This window comes from Gopherus flavomarginatus, chromosome 10 (assembly GCF_025201925.1).
Source record: "Gopherus flavomarginatus isolate rGopFla2 chromosome 10, rGopFla2.mat.asm, whole genome shotgun sequence".
Taxonomy (NCBI): domain Eukaryota; kingdom Metazoa; phylum Chordata; order Testudines; family Testudinidae; genus Gopherus; species Gopherus flavomarginatus.
Window position 1 is genome coordinate 66854647 of NC_066626.1, and position 16184 is coordinate 66870830.

General features: G+C 40.0%; 1 protein-coding gene across 2 annotated transcripts in view; it reads left to right on the top strand.

Annotated features, from left to right (window-relative positions):
* Nucleotides 1-16184, top strand: part of DPP10 (dipeptidyl peptidase like 10) — an 850913-nt gene that overhangs the window by 635694 nt on the left and 199035 nt on the right. For both annotated transcript variants that reach the window (XM_050916008.1, XM_050916007.1), the window contains exon 4: nucleotides 14183-14277. In XM_050916008.1, coding sequence (XP_050771965.1) covers nucleotides 14183-14277 — 95 coding nt within the window. The remainder of the gene's footprint in view (nucleotides 1-14182; nucleotides 14278-16184) is intronic.

Sequence of the window (16184 nt, forward strand, 5' to 3'; positions counted from 1 at the left end):
AAAGTAAAGTTCTATGAAATTTCAAAGGTATTGAAACATTTTGTGATAGCGAAGATTTCATCTCTGTCCATGTCCTGTGTGATATTAAAATATTTTACAACATAGGAAGGCAAAACTGATTACCAATATAGAAGCTTTCATTCTTTCTCTTCAAAGTCCTAGCAGTTTTAATAAGTTATAGTTTGTTGTAACAGAATGAACAGCTAAGTAAAAATGTAGTTGCTAGAAAGCCTTGAGGAGTAAAAGCCCAGAGGTCTTATTGGAGCATCCTTGGTGTAACAGCAGTTTAATGAAGTAGTCTGGCAAGATAACTCCATATTTATCGAGAAACAATTCTGGTTTTTTTAATTTTGGGGTGCTAGTTTACTGCTTAATATATTTCAAACAAACTGGTATGAACTAGACTAGGGTCTATTATCCTGGCATTTAACTCCATGAAATCAGATTAAATGTTTCACTCTGTAGTAGGAATGAATATCACTAAACATTTTACTCCAAGTAATGACACAAATACAAATGAAGATTTATGTGTCTATAAAATAAATAAAGGGGACCGAATCAAATCCTTCTTTTCTGTTTCCTTTTCTTTTCACCTTCTAACTGCTTTGTCCAGTTGCATTCTAAAAGTCACAAATGAAGGAAGCTTCCACCACTTCTTCCAGGAGCCTATTGCATCATCTAGTTCAACTTATTCGTGTTCAACTTTTCCTGACTTTGGACCAGATTGGTTGGTGTAAATCAGTGATCTCTGTCACAGACTGAGCTGGCCCTTTAAGGGGGTTGGGGTACTGCAGCCTTTGTGCCATTTGTCGCCCTCCTCCCCAGGTGACAAGAATGAGTCCAAGGGTCATGTGATGGGATCATGTGACTCAAACCCAGGCCTGCTGGGAGATATAATGGGCGGCCTGAATTCAGGGAGCTGGAGTTCAGGGAATGTCTCAGAGAAGTTGGAGGGCTGTATGAGCTGATCTGCAAAAGATTCTCTTTCTCTACCACGTAGAGACCTGAAGTGAGAGAAGGAAATACAGGGAGACTCCAGCAGAGACTGGGAAACAAGGTCTCTGTACCAGCTAAAGGAAAAAGCTTTGCTGGAGCTACCTACAGTAAGATGAAAGAGCAGAACCCTTCAAAGGAGTGCAATGAACTGGTAGAAGAAGCCTGGGGATTTCCAGTTTTGGGATGAACTGTTGTTTTATGTTAACAACCAGCACCCAACGGGGGGAGTAATTACAAAGCACCAGTTGGGATTGTTTTGTTTGATTACAGAAGTAGAGAAACAAGCATTGGCAGGAGGGTCCAATATCAAATTGGGAATAGGGTTTGAAAGTGTTTAATGGAATATATAAGTCAATGGAGCTATACCAGCTTACATCAGCTGAGAATGTTTCCCGCTGAGTCTGAATTTTTTCCTGTATTAATGTTGTCCCATAACTCCTAGCTAAATCTCCATGTTCTAGATGGAGCAATTCATCTCCTACCTTTGTGTCCACATCCATTTGATATTTATGGACTGTTATGGACTCTTCGTCAAACTGCACTATGTGTATTTAGTTCTTTTAGTCATTCCTCCCAAATCAGTCTCTAATCAGTTGACCTTCTCTGGCCTATCTCCCTGCTCTGTCCCTTCTGAGGTGCTGGAACTGGATTAACAGCTCGTCCAAGAACAATGCTGCATTCTATTGCTGTACTATTATGCGGAGAAGGGTGCATAATGGTTAAAATTAACAGTGAAGACTTGGAAGATCTCTGTGGTTTGGTTATAGAAAGAAACCAGGCACAGGAATGGAAAACTTTTGCTTAGAGGGCTGAAAATGGGAGACCAATACAACCAGCACCAAATTGTGGCATTTGGATACCAGCCTGCTTTGTGGATGGTACAGTATGGTACATTTTGGAGTCCAAGAAAGCATGATGTGGGTGGAACAAGAAGGGCTGTGCAAACTGCACCATGCTGTGTTTGGAGCAGTTGCTCCCCTTTCAGTGCCAAATCACCTCTGCAAGCCAGGGTGTGGGCAGTAGCCTTAGTGTATGTCTACATCTACAATTATGCAGCGCTAGTTGTTACAGCTGTATTAGTACAGCTGTATAGGGCCAGCGCTGCAGAGTGGCCACACTTACAGCAACCAGCGCTGCAAGTGGTGTTAGATGTGGCCACACTGCAGCGCTGTTGGGCGGCTTCAAGGGGGGTTCGGGGAACGCGAGAGCAAACCGGGGAAGGAGACCTGCTTCCCCGCGGTTTGCTCTCGCGTTCCCCGAACCCCCCTGCAAACCGCAGGGAAGGAGACCTGCTTGCTCGGGGGTTCGGGGAACGCGAGAGCAAACCGCAGGGAAGGAGAACTGCTTGCTCGGGGGTTCGGGGAACGCGAGAGCAAACCGCAGGGAAGGAGACCAGCTTCCCCGCGGTTTGCTCTCGCGTTCCCCGAACCCCCCTGCAAACCGCAGGGAAGGAGACCTGATTGCTCGGGGGTTCGGGGAACGCGAGAGCAAACCGCAGGGAAGGAGAACTGCTTGCTCGGGGGTTCGGGGAACGCGAGAGCAAACCGCAGGGAAGGAGACCTGCTTGCACGGGGGGTTCGGGGAACATGAGAGCAAACTGGGGAAGGAGACCAGCTTCCCCGCGGTTTGCTCTCGCGTTCCCCGGACCCCCCTGCAAACCGCAGGGAAAGAGACCTGCTTGAAGGAGAGGCTTCCTCAGGTATGCTGGGATACCTGCTTATTCCACGGAGGTCAAGAAAAGCGCTGGTAAGTGTCTACACTTGATTACCAGCGCTGGATCACCAGCGCTGGATCCTCTACACCCGAGACAAAACGGGAGTACGGCCAGCGCTGCAAACAGGGAGTTGCAGCGCTGGTGATGCCCTGCAGATGTGTACACTTCCTAAGTTGCAGCGCTGTAACCCCCTCACCAGCGCTGCAACTTTGTGATGTAGACAAGCCCTAAGTTGCTCTCTGATTGTCCCAAACTCATGTGAGGGAGCACAAGACAAGGGGAAGCAAAAGCCTCTTTGCAGGAGGGTCAGAATAATCTGGCCCAGATCAGGATCTGCTTGACTTCAGTGAGACAGCTCATAGCAGGATTGGGCCAACAGATAGTAAAGACTTTGGAATAGGGAACTTTATATATAATAAAATTCTCCTCTGAACGTAGTCTTTCAAAGTTTAAATCCTATTGCAAAACAAAGAAATTTATGAAAATTATTAATGCAAATTTAATATTCCAAAAGGGCAGTGGAAACCTCTAGTTTATTTGATGGATAACATGTTTAGCAATCTTGAAATTTCATCTGTATCTTTAATATCTTTGTAAATGACCATTGTATTTAATTAGCTAACACTTAATTAGACAAAGATTTGTCCAGCATCTCCTGTTCATTAAATTAGAAAGCATTTTCTATTTTAATTAACACGGCGTTTTCTATAATCAATTTAATGAAATGCCATCTGCAGTTCTAATAATATTTTGTGCAGCACCACATGACTGACATGTGTTGATGGCACTTATCAACTCCTCTTATATTCATATCATTGAAAAAATAAGGACCCTGACCTTCAAACACAGCTGTGTATACCGTAAAGCTGAATTTTATTTTTACAAACTGTCAGAAAAAGTTATAACAATCCTTAATTTAATTCTGTTACCACTATCACAGTAGTGGAAGCTCCATTCTGTTCAGGCACTATACCCACCCCGTAGTACCCATATCTCAGTATGAGACAGCTTCTGCCCTAGAGAGCTTACCGTCAAAATAAACAAAACAGACATTATTATATTGTACCCATTTTGCAGATGAAGGCTTGAATTTGTAAAGGATTTTTAGTGGGATTTGATTGCCTAACTCCCTAATCATAGAAAAATAGGAATGGAGTGGACTTTGATAGGTCATCTAGTCCAGTCCCCTGCCCTTGACATGGTTTGTTTTTGACAAATCCATGTTGTCTGTTACTTCTCACCTTATTATCTTCTAGGTTCTTACAAATTGATTGTTTGATTATTTGCTCCATTATCTTTCTGGGGAGTGAAGTTAAAATGACTGGTCTATAATTCCCTGGGTTGTCTTTATTCCCCTTTTTATAGATAAATTCTGTATCTTCCCTTTTCCAGGCCGCTAGGATTTCTCCTGTCCGCCACAAGTTCTCGAAGGTCATTACTAATGGCTCAGATCTCTCCAGCCAGTTACTTAAATATTCTAGGTATTGCATCAGGCCCTGCTGACTTGAAGACATTTAACTTGTCTAAGTCATTCTTAACTTGTTCTTTCCCTATTTTAGGCTCAGATCCTACCTCATTTATACTGATGTTCCCTGTTAATCATCCAATCACTGCTAACATTTTTGGTGAAAACTGGAAAATAAAAAGGCATTTAACACTTTGGGTTTTGCTGTGTTTTCTGTTATTTTCTGTCCCTTCTCACTGAGTAATGGGCCTACCCAGTTCTTGGCCCCCTCTTGCTTCCCATATATTTGTTCAATGTTTTCTTGTTACCCTTCTTCCCTAGATAGTTTAATTTGTTTTGGCCTTTCTAATTTTGTCCATGCTTGTGTTTCTTTTTTTATATTATTCTTTGTAATTTGACGTAGTTTCTATTTTGTATATGATTCTTCTGAGTTTCAGAGTACTGAAGATTTCTTGGTTAAACCAGGGCAGTCCCTTGCTATACTCTTACTATCTTTGCTATGCATTGGAATAGTGCATTGGGAAAGTTTGCTCTTGTGCCCTTAATAATGTTTTTTTACAAAAGTGTCAACTCTCCTGAACTCTTTTTTTCCCCTTAGATTTACTTCCCAGGGGAATCTTACCTACTAGTTCTCTAAGTTTGCTAACATTTGACTTCCTGCTAACATCTTCATTGTCCTATTTACCCTCCTACCACTCCTTAGAATCATGAACTTTCTCATTTCATGATTGCTTTCACCCAAGATGCCTTCCACCTTCAAACTTTCAACCAATTGCTCCCAATTAGAATGAATTCTAGAACAGTCTTTCCAGTAATTGCATTGTCCTCCTTCTATAGTTTCCAGTGCATTCCATAACTTGTGGGATAATCAGCGCCCTGCTGTATTTTCCTAACAGATGTCTGGGTAGTTGAAGTCCCCCATTACCACCAAATCCTGTACTTTGAATATCTTTGTTAGTTGTTATAAAAAAGCCTCATCCAGCTCTTCCTGGATAGGTGCTCTATAGGAGACCATAACATCAAACTTGTTTTTAACCCTTTTGTCCTTCCCCGTAGACTTACAACAGGTCTTGTGTGTCAACCTCAGTACAAATATATACATCTTTGATATACAAGGCAACATCTCCTCCCCTTTTTCCCTGCCTGTCCTTCCTGAACAAGCTGTACACTTGAATACCAATATTCCAGTCGTGAATTATCCCAGCAAGTTTTTGTGATGCCAATTGTCATAACTGTAATTTTTTGCTACTATTTCTAGCTCTTCCCATTTATTCCTCATACTTCTTATATTAGTATGCAGACATCTAAGATGTTAGTTTGTTTGTTTGATTGATTTTGCCTTTATTTTCCTTCTTGTCGCTTTGTCCCTGTGATGATTGCCCATGTTCCTCCCAGATTTTGACCCTTCACCCAGCTTTCCATTGTTTTGGACTTATCTGTGATTTTTGTCTCCTCCTTCCATTGAGCCCACCTCACTGGGTTACTTATTGTGAAAGCATCCTTATTATCCCCAAATAATCCAAACCTTACTGTATGTTCTTCCATAGTTATTCTCACACTGACTTTAACAGTAATTTATCTTTGTATGTCCACAACTGACTCACGTCTGGCTCAATCTCAGCTCTTCCAGTTGCAATGCACAGTTAGCAAGTTTATGGTAATTTGGGAATCCCTTTGCCTCTTTGAAAAATTAGTAGGCTTGTGTACTTATTTGATTGGACATGTCTGAGTTTTTTTTCTGGCAAGCACAACCAGGACCTGAAGAAGGACATAAAGAATTAAAAGGGACAAGCTCCAAAAGTACTGAATGAACAGAGGAGGTATATTGGTATGAAATGCAGTTGTGGCCTGGTAGATAGGGCACTGGACTGAAAAATCAGGAGAGATGGGTACTATTCATAGCTCTGCTTCTGTCCTGCTGTATAATCTCAGGCAAATAATTTCACCTCTGTGTATCTGTTTCCCTTAGCTCCCTTATCTGTCCTTTTTAGTACTGTAAAATCTCTTGGGCAAGAATTGTCTCTCATTATATGTTTGTACAGTTTCTAGCTCAATGGGGCCCTAAACTCAGTTGGCGCTTCAAGGTGCAGTTATAATAATGATGAGAAAAATGTTGGTTCTGAGAGAGAAATAACTAATATATTTGTGGAATTTCGCCTAGTTTTGTATAGGTAGGATTCAAATTCAGCCCTGTGTAAATGGGAACAATTGCCTGATGTCAGTAAACGTGGATTTCTACTTGGAGAAAGGGAACTATGAGTGTTAATTTTGGGAGACCTGGAAAAGGATAATGTGCAAACCGCCTGCATGGAGTAATGCTACAATGCTATTGTTTGGAATTTGGATAGTCTAAACTGCCACTGGAGTTGTCATGTGCAGCTGTGGTAGATGTACATGCACTAGCTTTGATTGAGCTAACCTACTAAAAATAAAACCATGTAGCTGCAAGAGCACACTTGGTGGCTCGGGCCATTTCACACCCTAGCTGTGTACTAGGGTGGCTAGTCCATGCTGCTGTCTGTGCCACCATGCCTACATATCCATTTTTATAACACTAGCTCAATCAAACCTAGTGTGCATAACTCTACCCTGGCTGGAAATTACAGCTCAGTTTAATTAGATGACTGCTTTGGTAATGCAGTGCTACAGTCCAGGGCTGGATTCTGATGCCCTTACTCACTTTTACTCATAATGAGCAAGGATGGCAGAATCTGGCTCTTAATATTTCTGAACTTTTCTCCCAAAAGCTGCACTGCTGGCTTGTTTCCAAGAATGGGGATGGATATTGAATGAGGGAGGTGAAATTACTGGCCAGCAGCAATAGTTTTCTGAGAGTACTGCCTCTGAGAGTACTACCTCTGCAGAGTCATACTCATCCTCTATCAGCCTGGGAAGTATGAAGGGCTTCCAAATCTTCACTTTCTACCCACAGCTATGACATTTTCAGTGCATATTATGAAGCGCCCTATCCCAGCTGTTTTTCAAGTCCGGGTCCACACTGCGTAGCAAATATCTCCAAAATATAGCACTGAGGAAAAAATATCATCCAAGAATTCCAGTTACTAGACTGTTTTGGAGTAGCATGACTAACTTGAAACTTGAAATAGTGAAAGAGTTGCTTGAACACAGTGAAATATGAAATTGGATTTAGCACTAATTATCTAAAGCTCAGTTCATTTCATCTCTGGTTTTTATTTCTATCTAAAATAATTAGTCAATATAGATAGTAGCTCAAACTCTATTTTTACCCTGGTATAATTCTAGTGACTTCATTTCAAGTGATAGAAGTATAATTCAGAACAGAATCTGGCCCATTTTCCCCTTCAAACAGCAAATTATTTTTATGTAGAATTGAACAGGGACTGATTTTCAAACAGGCTGAGCATTCACAATGTGAAGTGAAGCCAATGGGAACTGCAGGTGCCTGAAAATTAGATCCATGGCATCTAAAAAGTGCAACAGTATAGAAAAAGTAGTAAAATGGGAGTGCGAATGTTTAGATGGGATTGTCTATGTGTGTGTTGAAAGAATATGGAGGTTTTCTACATTTATTGCTTTGTATTTTGTGATATTTTGTCTTTGACACTTTAGGGAACAATACATATCAGACAAGGCACATGATAGATCTGTGCCAATAACATTTGCAGAACCTTTAGAAGTAAGTGGTGAACTTCATTAGTCATACTGTCACTTCACTGCTGTTTCTTTCCAGGCTCATCTCAAAGCTTTAGCTGCATGGCGCAAACAAAAACATGGGCACTACTAAAATGTTATTAATGTAAAAAATGATTCCTAGTTTAGAAATATTGGGACGGTGCCTTTGCATATTGTGTAATTGCATCACAATGTGAGGGCTAAATTCATGCCTTTGAAATCTGCATCCAAAAATATAATTTAAATTGCTTATGTGAATTCCAGCAGGGTTTAATGGCTGAAGCCTTCCCCATCCGCTGTTCCCTATAATGTTTTGCAATCTGTTCTTCCAGCATAGACAGAGGCTGGAGTAACATGGATTGCTAGCATTTGCTACAAATTGTTCATATTCTTCAACATTCTTCTTTCTCTCCCATAACATCATATTTTATGAAGGATCTGCTTCATTTGGTTTTCACATGAATGCACAGTCATTGGATGCATCTGTTTTTTACATATTCCATTCCTTCCTTTTTTTCCAAATGGGGTATATCACCTGCTACTGAGCTAGATGCGGGTTGTAAATCTTGCTGTAGTACCAATGAAATTTTTAAAATCCATTTTCTTTAATTTATACATAAAAATAGGAAAATGCAGATGCAAGTATGGGAAAAAAAAGATATATTTAGGGTCAGATCTTGTCCCTGTTAAAATCAGTGGGTTTTGCCATTGACTTCAGTGAGCCAGGATTTCACCCTTTGTCTCCTACCACCATGGGGTGCTTCATGTGTCTTCCTCTGCTCTCATTCTATAGGTACCCAGCCCCAGGTAACACAGAATTACATCCTATGGAAGGGAGAAAGGAACTCTTATAACTGGGCAGCCCCTCTGGGACTAGCAAAGCCTCTGCCAGGCTTAAACTCTCCAGAGCCAGTTGTTGAGGGAGTAAACCCTCAGTCACATACCACCTCTTCCCCTACCCTGATTACGTTGTTTGATTACCAAACTGACTCCAGTGGTACTAGGGGAACACATCATGCTCCATAATAAGGATGAGACCAAGGACAAGAGTATTGTCCAGGTGGAAATAGGAGTTCAGTGAGTTAATATCCTAATATATTAGACTATGGATCCTGATTGTGCGTGTGTGGTGGAAGGGGCAATACTGAGGATGGGGTTGATGCTGCTTTTTCTCCTCTTTTGTAGGGACAGTATTTGTGGCATGCCATTCTTCCTTTTAACTTATTGTTAACACCCTGCTCTGGAGCTACTTATAGCACTCAGGCACCCATCGGCAGCAGGGTAGTGGTGGTGGTGGTACTACTTCAGTTGCATATGTAAAGCTGAACTCCTCCCCAGACCCACTTTTGAACTAGTAGAACTAGACATGGAGTAACTGTAGAAGGCCCTGGTCACACCTCTGTAACCATGGACATCAGAACTTCATAACTGACCAATGGAATTTCTGCCCTCTTGCATGTGTGGACCCTCCTTTGCCCACTAGACGGTACAGAAAAAAATTGGAATTCCTGTGGCCTTTCAGGGCCATCTAGGGCAGGCACTCCAAGGGGTGTGGGCTGATATCTGAAGAATGGGACCCATCGCCTCTTGGAGCTGTGTTGAATTGATATATTTTTAAAATGAAAAATACTGGAGAAAGGAAGATTTGGGCAGAATCTGTATAGAAGTGGGAGAAACAAACAATATGAAATTTAAAATTACTGAGCCTAGGGTCATTTGGTGAAGGCTATAGCTTGACAGAGCATGGTAAATGTACATTAGTATAAATAAATTTTGGTAGAGAAATTTCATCAGACCTCATACACATATCTTTTACCCACTCTTAGTTTTTGTCACTGTTTCAAACCTATCCAGTGTTTTCTCACTTTATAGGAACTTTATAAATATTGTTTTTCACTGAGTGTTTAGTAAAATGCTCTCATGAGTATGTAAAAGAGGGCTTTCTCCATTTATCAGAACTGCCAAAGATAGCCAGTTAATATTTGTAAAGTGCTCTGAAGTTGAAATATGCTGTATAAGTACTAAGTAGTATTATTATAAATGCAGAAGCAAAGCAATACGATACTTGTTTCCCGAATTCTGCTCTGAGGCTGTTTCAGCTGGGAACAACTCTGCCTCTAAAAAGTTACAGCAGTGTGATTATAAGGTTTAGACATTTGAACATGACTTGGCTTTCACAATATGGAAAAATAACCTGTAGTTTCCCACTGTACCTTATAGGATCAAATAGTATTGTGCAACACTGGCATTGCTGGCTCAAGTGAGATTATTGTGATGATTATATATGTATTTGCCATTAACAGTTAAATTTGAATTGCTTAACTATTTAGCTGGCAATCAGAATTGCCAAGACTCTCTGCAAGACAAAATAGTGGCCAAGGGCCAGCTCCTGCAATTAGATCCATGCACGCTGAGCTGTGCACTTTAATGGAGTTCTGCTGACTTTGATAGGGATCCACATTGTGTAGGGATCTGCCTACCCAAAGTCAGTTTTGAAACTAGGACTATAATCAATAAGTTTCTCCTGGGGAAAAAAAGACCCTTTTCTTAGCCTGTTACTCTAACCATATCACTCCCCACATTCCTTTAAATCCCTCTCTGTTCTCCACTGCATCAAGTTCTAACTTCTATTCTGCAACTTCATGCCTCTTCATAGGTCTTTCCCTCTTGTTGCATCTACCCAAGCTCCCTTTGCTCCATTACAGTTATGTCACTGGCTTTTCCCACCTGTTTGTTTTCTTCCATGGCATCCCAATACACACAGAATTTTCTGTGCAAATTGGTCTGTGAAGTTATATCCCTCTTCAGATCTGCCATTTAGGCCTACTCTTGCCATGATGTCTATGAGAAATCTGCCAGCCTATTATGGTTTGATTGAGCGGTGGTTGGGGATAGTGCCTTTCAGTAGGTTTGGTCTGGATGCTATCTTTACCATCTGCTAAAGTAAGGAGTGGCACATTGCTGCTGTATCCAGGGAGAATGAATTGTGACTTCCATGCTCCTTCTGTGTTCTGACAGGTAAGTTACTTACTTAACCCCTTTTAGAAGGAGCAGCTTACCTCTCTCCCCTATACCCAGCCAGCTACTGTGGTTGGTGAGTTTTGGGATGGAGCCAGAGCTCCTTTCCCATCTGCGCCCAGTCCTTGTCCATTTCCTTAGGGTGGCTATCAAGCACAACCTCTGCTCTCCCCGTGTGGTCTGAATTACAACTGGCGTCCTTATTCCCCTGCACAGCTGTGTGAGAACTATGATAATCTACCCCCTATTTGACCAAAATAAATATTCAGAGAATCTGGACCCATCAAGAACCATCACACTATGTAAGAACTAAGCTACATGTCTGTGTGATCTTATAGTCCTCTCTTTCACCTCCCTCTTACATTTCAGCTACCAATCAAAATATCATCATTATGTTGAGTGGCCATCAACTGCTCCATTATCTAGTCTGCTAAGTGTTCTTTATCATACAGAGTGTCATTCATTGGATTGGCACTTTCATATAAATTAATGATGATTGCCCATGATTACTATACTTACATTCAACACTTAAGCAGTGTTTTTATGTAACATGCTCTCTGAGGATCTCAAAGCACTTTATAGACATTCATTTAATGAATGCTTGTCCACTAAGGTATAATTATATCCAATATGCAGATGGAAGACTGAGGTGCAGTCAGCATCCAGGAATGTTCAATCTGAGAAGTCCTGACTTCCAGTTCTCTTTGCTAACCACTAGGATAACATTTTCTTCCAACTTTACAAATAAAAACAAACTCTTACATTAATCTTCATTTAGACAGTTGATCATTTCACTGCTGCCTCACATGCCATGTATCTCTGGCTAAATGAACTTCTGGGGCTACATATTGTGCCACTGATCTTGTAAACACTTATGCACTGATATAGCTTTGCTCACATGAGTAGTTTTAACTCATGAGAGGGTACTTAACATGAGTGAAATTATTCATGTGCCGATGTCTTTGTAGGATTGGACCCCAAAGCATGGCCTTCGAAGTACATTTTGCCTGATGTATGTCAGGAAGCAGTGAAATGGTTAATTAAATTAAAGGAGATTCATGTACTATCAGGTCTATCCCAATGCTGTTGTTAGGTGGCATTGCGCTAGGGCCTAGGAGTTCTAGTCATGAACCAGGACCCTATGACGTAATTGTTAATGGAACATCAAAGATTTTGTTTGTTTTTAAATGCATTATACCAGCAGGACAGAGGAATCCTTTCCCCCATCTTGTATGTGACTTGTGTATATACATTTTAAATTCTTCAAGCCAGGCACCAGGTCCTTGCTATATAACATTGACTGTCACTATGGGGCTCTAGTCTTGGTTGTGGCTATTCTGTGCTACTGAAGTACAAATGACAAAAATAATACAAATTTTAAATCTTTACATGCCAGTATATTATGAAGGTATTACTGGCTTGCAAGGAAGCTGTGAACAATAATTGCCAGCAAAGCATTGTCTCTTATTTAAAATGTATCATGTTCATTTTTAGAACTACAGCTATTAATTCTTCACATCACAACCTTCCTCATTTTCACTTCCGAACCAGAGATACAATAATCCTGACCAAAACTCTATCAATCCCACCTCAATAAAGATAGAATATTAGATTAGTAAGGTCTCTTAATTAAACTTCATTAATTTCACAAATCATACTAGAGCACATTCACCAGTATTATACACTCTGAATTTCTGTACTGTCAATCAGCACTAAACTAGGTTTCTCTAAATAAATAAATAAAGCATATTTTGTGATGCTGTAACCTTGATTTTTTTCCCCAAGTCACGTTTCCTTGCTAGTTCATAAAATTCAGCAATCTGTAATGAGTTTCTAAAACATGACAAGGAGTTAGTGGTGTTCTTTTCTCTATTTCAGCATCATTTTAGCCTTTCCTGTAAGTTTTACTTAAGAACTTTCATTATAATTCCTGTTTTCCAGATATTTATAACAAAGGAGTTATACTTGATTAAATATTGTATCTGCAGGAAAGGTTTCATCAAAGCCAGGAAGCTAGGGTCTTTCTCCCTGTCTGCAGGTGTGTTAGGGCTAGTCAAAATCTAGCCCTATGATTTTACCCACAAACTTCGAGTTATACCCTAAAGTATTTAAAAACACAGATGTAACAATTTCTGCAAATGTATTGCAGCCTTAGATTTCCTTCAAATATAAAAAGGCAAAACTAAGGTTGAATGCTGGATCTATTGAAGACAATAGTAAAACTCCTATCAATTTCAATGTGGGAGGAGGTTAGAATTTCATCTTGGCATCTCTTATTAATGGTGAAGATATGTTAGACAAAACCTTGGGGTTGAAGGTTAAGGCTGACATACCTTTCTTAACCCATATGCTTTCATAATAATCACAGTTAATGTACCTTTATATATTGTAGTTTTGTCTGTAGTTTGAATGTATTGGTGTAAATTATTCTTTTATTATAGTAACTAAAAGTAGAACAAGTTGTTGAGAGAGGATTTACTCACAGTGCAGACTTTAACATGAAATTGTTTTATGTATGTTATGAGTGAACATACCATAACAGATCAGATCATACCAATGTCTTAATCCTTTTCTGCTAGTGTAGTGTAACTCATTCCTTTGATTTACTCATGTTGTATCATCTATTCCTAACTGAAATACAGAACAGAAAAATGTAAGATCTAGTCGGACTGCAATTTATTAAACCAGTAGCAGGGGATTCCTTCCGGATTTATAAATTAGTCAAGTGTGAGAGAACCTAAATGCTTTTATTACGCTTCTGTCCTTTTTCTTTAAATATGTCTGCTGCTCATCACCTGTAGCGATAGTATCACTTACAGGTGATAGGGCAGCAGACGTGTTTAAAGGAAAGGATAGAAGTGTAACAAAAGCATTCACATGAGAAATAGAATGTCCAGGGTTTGTCCTGCAGAACCTTACCCACTAGAAAGGCTCTTCATCATATGAGTCATCCATTGACTTTAATGAATCTACTTGTGTTTCAGGGGTGTTCATGTGAGCAGTTTTCAGCCTTGAAACCATGTGTGTAATTGTACTTGCTTTGCTCACAGGAAGGTGGACTCTCTGAACTCACAGGAATGACCCCATTGAGGATTGTTCCCCTTGAATCAGATGAACAGGATTTGGGGCATAAACAGTTTGATCTATTTAATGATCTCAACACACGCAAACAAAATAGATATTATGAATGAGGTCCGTTCCTCAGTCTGTTTGCGCACATTTTAGTGCATCAGCGTGTCTTGCAATTATTTTGTTTATTAAATATGTCTGTTGTCTCTGCAGATGTATTAAATACTCAGTGTATTTGCTAATTGATAATTCCTTTATTGTTGCAGATACAGAAGTGGTGTATAAAAATAGGAATGGACATGTTGTTAAACTGAATGTAGAAACAAATGCAACCACGTTATTATTGGAAAATACAACTTTTGTAAGTAATACTTATTTTACTCATTAAAATTGTATGTCACTTTTAAATGGCATCCAGTTAATAAGTATTTGGCATTTGTCTATAACAGATAAAGAATGTAGTGCTTAAAAATGATATAGAATCTGTTTAGACTAGATGATATTAGAGATGGAAAATACCACCCATTTCACTGTTAATGGGAGATTTTCCAATCCAGTATATTATCATTTGCTTGGCAGACAATCTGATGGAGGCCTCGAAGGCTGACTTCTGTTGTGCTGCCTACAGTGAATCTAGCTGATGGGTATAATAAGTAGGGTTGATCATAAAATGTGGGAAAAATTATTAAAACGTTGAAAAGTTTTCTGTGGGTGGTTTTTGGTCAAAATCTGAAATTTAAAAAATTCAAAATTTGAAAAATTAAACCATATAGTTGGTTGAAAAATGTGGAAAATTTTGAAAAAAATCCTCAATTTTTTTTCCATTTTGTTAACATTACTATAGATTCAAGAAGCTCTCATTATTGAATAAAGAAAAAATATATATTTCTCATTTCCACTAACCTTTTTCTACTTACCTGTTGCTCTGAACTTAGATCGGATTTCTTGTAAAATGCCTTGCAAGTGGTAGTGTGCTACCTAAATAATAATTATTCTAAGGATACTTTTTGATATTTAGCTGGTTTCCCTTTGTTCTATTTGATCCCATTATGCCCAGTGATACTACCTGTAATCCTCACTTCTTCAAGCCATGCAGTACATATTTCATCCTTTTCAATTCTTCCTTACAAATCTGTCCCTACAACCCTTTGATCTTTTATGTTGCTGGTTTCTGAATTTACTTCAGTTTTTGGGGACCAGCGTGCCCAGGACTGAATTCAAGACTCATTTTCAACAGAGCCACATGGCAAGGGGTTATCTCCTTCCTGGTCTTTGTTGTGATGCCTTTGCTGATGCAGCCCAAAGTTACCTTGGCTTTGTTTGCTCCCTGTATTTCATTGTAATATAACTTCCTTTCCCCCCCGCCTCAGGCGCATTCTCTGTTTCAGGGGCACCAGGCCCCAGCGAGCTGCCTCCTCTAAACACTTCAACTAGTGGTAGGAGAACAGGAGCTCTTGGGAATGAGACAATCTCCAGAAGCAAAGGACTCCCACTGCAGGGGGGCGAGGTCTGCATTTTCTGTTGGTATAGGAATACAGAAGATGTGATACCCTTCTGGACTAAGCAGGAGACAGAGGGGAGGGAATTGTCTGAGGGGTGTTTCTGTGAGACCCAATGTCTCCTGGGTCTATTTCTGGAATGGTGCGCCTTATATCCCAGCCATGCCTCAAGGCTCAATCTGACACTGAGAAGGGCAGGCATTACCAATTATAAATGTCTCTTTTTGTCCACTTGAGTAAAAATGCTTCTATTCCATATGGCAAAACACCATATTTTACAACAAATTGATATGGACAGCAGCCAAGCACTGCAAATGCCCCCTCTTTTCAGAAGGTTGCTCTTTTCTGGGTTTGCATTAGAAGGGACCAGTTCAACCTCAGATCACGCAGACTGAGTTAAAGGCACAAGACACACACCCTTGATTAGAAGTTTGCAACTGACCAAAGATGCCTAATATCCAGCCAATAGTCCAGCAGGCCTATATATGGAACAGAGGCAAAGAATAGAGAGATGATGTGTCTGTTTTCCACAAGAAGTTCATTTGAATTCAGTATGTGAGCATAGTAAAAAGTTGAAAGCACAAATGAGGTAGATTCTACCCACAGTCACATATAAGTGGAATGAAAAAACTGTATGTGGAGCAGAAGCCTAAAAATGACTTTTAGGTATAATAGTAAAGGAGAATTTTGCTGTACCTGACAACTTTCTGTCTGTGATGAATACACAGCAAACAGTCTTAACATCGGGTCATAATGAAACAGAGGCAGG